This window comes from Equus quagga, unplaced genomic scaffold, assembly GCF_021613505.1.
Source record: "Equus quagga isolate Etosha38 unplaced genomic scaffold, UCLA_HA_Equagga_1.0 184429_RagTag, whole genome shotgun sequence".
In the NCBI taxonomy this organism is placed as follows: Eukaryota; Metazoa; Chordata; class Mammalia; order Perissodactyla; family Equidae; genus Equus; species Equus quagga.
In genome coordinates, this window is record NW_025797709.1 from 1 (window position 1) to 5,056 (window position 5,056).

At 35.4% G+C, this 5,056-nt stretch overlaps 1 protein-coding gene across 1 annotated transcript; it reads left to right on the plus strand.

The window, feature by feature from the left end:
* The first annotated feature begins 1,998 nt into the window (after positions 1-1,998).
* Positions 1,999-2,925, plus strand: LOC124233290 (olfactory receptor 2J3-like). Its single transcript, XM_046650458.1, has one exon. The coding sequence runs from the start codon at positions 1,999-2,001 to the stop codon at positions 2,923-2,925; it is 927 nt and encodes a 308-aa protein (XP_046506414.1).
* Positions 2,926-5,056: the final 2,131 nt, after the last annotated feature.

Here is a 5,056-nt window from a genome sequence, read left to right on the forward strand (position 1 = left end):
TCAGTTATTGCCCTAGAAAAAAAGAAATAATGTAGAAACCTTCTTCAGGTTCTGTGGTTCAGGCTTCCCAGCCCCGTGATACACATATACACACTTTCAACTTTAAGCACCATAGTTAGGTTACTCTCCATTTTCCTCCATCCTCTCTTCCTTCTTTGCTCTCTCAATGAATGTATACTTTCCATTTCCTAAAAATTTCGCTTTTCAAATTCAGTTATATTTATTTGTCCTTTAGGAAGTGTTCTGTCTCTCTTCTCCCCAGTCTATTTCACAGATCTATTCTTCTGAACTAAGGTTTTCAGCTTTGTTCATAGCATGAATATCCATAAATTGATGTGTAGGTGTCTGTGTTCCTCTTTTTTGCATCTCTATTTGTATCTTAGTTTTCAGTTTAGAAATAATCTGTGAGTGCAAGTAAACAAATCAGAAGATTAGATTCTTTCTATAAGAATATTTAATGGAAGCTCAATATTTTCACTGTATATAAACATTTTGAAATCACTAACAAATTTGATATTGTTCATCATGCTTTTTCATCTATCTGTGAGATTACCGGGATTGCAGTTGTTCTGTCTTCCCTAGTCACATAAATGGAAATACCCTGAAGAGAAAACTAAAGCTATTTGTTTAAAAATAGATGATTTGTTCCATGTAAATTTTCTTCTGTAATTAAATTTCAAGTTACTATTTACCCAGATATCACTCTGGGATGAATGAGAAGAACTCAACAGTTAAGAAGTTATTTTTCCATAACAGGGAAAATATCTGGATGAAATATAAAAGTGAAAAATGTTTTATTTCATATTTACCTATTGTAGCTTTTTATTCAGGTAAAATTTAAAATGTACAGAAAAGTTGCAAAAGTGAGACAAAGAACTACCGTTAACCCTTTAACTAGATCCAGCAATAGTTTACTTTGTTCTTAAAAAGATTTATTCCATTCTATCATCTATCACCTATCTTTCTAACTATCTATCTATCTACCTACTTATCTGTCTATGTATGTATGTATGATCGATCTATCTATCTACCTAGCATCGCTTTTTCTGGAACATTTGAGAGTAAGTTGAAGACATGTGCCTTTACCCCTAAATACTTCAGTGTTTATTTTCTAAGAACAGGCATTTTATTCTACATAACTAATGTATAATTAAGGAAATCAGAAAATTTAGTATGGATGCAATACAAATATAATCCATGGTTCAGATTCATATTTCTCCAATTATCTCAATAATGTTGTTAATAGCTATTGTCCCAGTCCAGGATCACTCACTTAGATATTGTATTTCTTTGATCGCCTTTAATCTGAACCACTTCCTTAACCACTTCAAATTCATTGAATTTGATATTTGTGAAGAGTACAGACCGGCTACATTGTCCAACTTGTCTCAATTTGAGTTTGTCTCATGCGTTTTCAATATTAGAATTAAGTGTGCATTTTTGGCAGGAATGTCACTGAAGTGACTTTATGTCCTGTTCGGGGCATCATATCAGTAGACATATAGTGTTGGTTTGTCTCAACATTTGTGATGTTAACATTGGATACTTGGCTATGGTGACATACCCTAGGTTTTTCTATTGTAAAGTTTAGTATTTTTCATTTTGTATTTAACAATTAATTTGAGGGGAGATATTTTAGAGTATGTGAATAAGCTTTTTCTCATCATATTTTCATTCACTTGTTTTGAGCATCCATTTATGTTTTTCTAACTCCACAGTTTCTTCTATATGTTTAAATTAGAATCCTACCAAGAGGAATAACTTTCTCTTCTCCACTATTTATTCTTCTTTTAATTGTCCATATGAGCTTGCAGCTTCTAATTTCTTTCAATTCATTAGTATCATAGTTTCTCTTAATACACAAAATGTCATAGAATTGAAGACTGGTAGGCCCTTCAAACTGATTTCTGTTTCTTTTTTATGTCCCTATGATTCTTGGAGCATTTCCTTACTTTTTTTTGAGTGTGTGTGATTCTTTCCTCAGGTAACAAGAAGAGAATGACAATGGAAAAAATCAATGCAAGTTTTGAAAACTACTTTGTTCTACTGGGTTTTTCTAATTGGCCTCATTTTGAAATAGTTCTCTTTGTGGTTATCTTAATGTTTTATGTGACAACATTGATAGGCAACCTGTTCATCATTATCTTGTCACACGTGGACTCCCATCTCCACACTCCCATGTACTTCTTCCTCTCAAACCTCTCTTTTCTGGATCTCTGCTACACCACCAGTGCCATCCCTCAGTTGCTGGTCAACCTCTGGGGTCCAGAGAAAACCATCTCTTATGCTGGTTGCATGATTCAACTTTACTTTTTCCTTGCACTGGGAACCACAGAATCTGTGCTACTGGTGGTGATGTCCTATGACCGATACGTAGCTGTATGTAGACCCTTGCATTACACTGTCCTCATGAACCCACGTTTCTGCTATCTGCTAGCTGTAGCTTCTTGGGTAAGTGGCTTTACCAACTCAGCCCTTCATTTCCCATTTACCTTCTGGGTACCCCTGTGTGGGCATCGCCAAGTGGACCACTTCTTCTGTGAAGTTCCAGCACTGCTCCGACTGTCATGTGTTGATACCCATACTAATGAGCTGACCCTCCTGGTCACGAGCTCTACTTTTGTTCTTATACCTCTCATCCTCATTCTCATCTCCTACGGTGCCATTACCTGGGCTGTGCTGAGGATGCAGTCAACAACTGGCCTTCAGAAAGTCTTCGGGACGTGTGGAGCCCATCTTACGGTTGTATCCCTCTTTTACATTCCAGCCATGTGCATATATCTGCAGCCACCATCAGGAAATTCTCAAGATCAAGGCAAGTTCATTGCCCTCTTTTACACTGTTGTCACACCGAGCCTCAACCCTCTCATCTACACCCTCAGAAACAAAGATGTAAAAGTGGCAGTAAAGAGACTAATGTGGTGAGAGTGAATCCATGTACTTGTGACATTAACAGTATAATGGAGCATCTCATCATCAGTGATTTATCCATGCACCCATTCATCAACCAGTCTTTCATTCACTGACTCTGTGAGCACTTATTGAGCATGTACTCTCAAAAAGTCACAGAGATCTTGGTAACAGTTTTGAATGAAACAGTTTGCCGAAATATCAATCACTCTGTAATGGAGAAAACAGCCACAGAAAATCAAGATCAAACGTTAATAATTAATTTGTTCATTGGCACAAACATAATAAATCAGAAGTATCCTTTTATTAATTGAAAATGACGCATGGAACTTGTAAATATTGATGAAAGAGCAGATGTAATTCCTATGGAAAGACAATCTTTTTCTTTCTCTTTTTCTTTAAGATTGGCACCTGAGCTAACAACTGTTGCCAATCTCTTTTTTTTCCTCCCTGCTTTTTCTCCACAAATCCCCCCAGTACATAGTTGAATATATATATTTTTTAGTTGTGGGTCCTTTTAATTGTGGCATGTGGGATGCCACCTCAGCATGGCCTAATGAGCGGTGCCATGTCCATGCTCAGGATCCGAACTAGCGAAAGCCTGGGCCCCCAAAGCAGAGCGCGTGAACTTAACCACTCTGCCACAGGGCCACCCCCAGAAAGATATTCTTAATTTTAAAAAAAAATTTAGAAGAAGTCTTTTAATTTCTTGCTTTTAAGGCAGAATTCATCATAAAGTTTTTCTTCATTCTTTGGTTTAGTTAACAACACAGTGAAATACCTTAAATCTTTTTTCCATCACTTACTATATTTTGAATAGTAGTTAATATTGAGAGAATCTTTGTTCTGTAGTCTCTAGCATTTCCTTAATGATAGTAAGAAAATAAGTTTTATGAATCATAGCAAGAAAGGCAGCAGAAGTCAGCATCTCATATTTCTCTTTTTTCAAGCCAATAAGAAGTATAGGAGGTGGAAACAACTTGTGAAGCTGTGATATATAGCTTGTAAAATAATGGATGTTATAGGCTAGGTGAGCTAGGTAAAGTAAGTGCTTGGAGCAACAGTAAAGTATATCTAAGGCAGACAGAGCACTGGGCGCCGAAAATGACTTGATAAATCCAATGAGTGTTTGAGTTAACTGGAAAATATATTTGGAAAAATTTTATGATAAAAGCTGTTATGGAAGATGTTAGCTTTTCTTTTCCTTTTCAAGCTTGATTTTATTTGAATATTTGAAATTAGGAAGTGCATTATTAAAATCAACATATATTTTCCAAATCAGGAAGTATATTTTTTATAAAAACAATAGTTTTGTTACCTATATGATTGCCAACTGTCTCCATCTGAAATAACTGTACTACATATATAACACTTTAAACTGGCAGCCATATTCAGCTGGAGTGGAATAATGGATAAAGAGTAATTAAATATAGAGCAAAATCTTGGCAACACCTCAGTTTTGTATGGTAACCCATATGTCAGTTGCAGCTTTTTGAGGCCTTTAAAGTTTAGGTATGATTGATTCAAACCCGATTTCCTAAATTATTAAAATGGAAAACATGTCTGCAAACTTCCCCTCAGTTTCCTGTGTGGCCTGTGATTACACCGATTCTGCTGACTGTGTCTTCTCCTTTGTGTGTCTGTGATTCTTCCTTTATCTGCAACTGGGCATTAACAACAGTATGGGATGTCTTTAATTCCTTAACCTAATGTCCAAGAAACAAAGAACCAAGAGTCATGTATCTAGAAGAACTTTTGCTAAATAATTGGGACCGCATATAGTGAACCATCACAGAACAACAACAACAAAAAACTTATAAAAAGTTAAAAAAAAAATCACATAGCTTAATTCTCTGACCCATTCTGCACTATGGACATTTAATTGTTTGGGGCACCTTTTGTTGTATCCTAGTCTCTCACTATCTAACTTTTCAAAAAGAATTTTTTAACTTCCCGTTCTCTTTTTTTCCTTTTCTGATTTGCAAACATATACATGTTCTTTACATGTGTAGACTATTTTTTACAATGCTATAATTATAGCATATATGATGTTGATCCCTAGCCACAATAGCATGATATTCTATTTATTTTGCAATCTAAAACGAATATCATTTACCAAAATACCCCCAACTTCCAACACAGATAT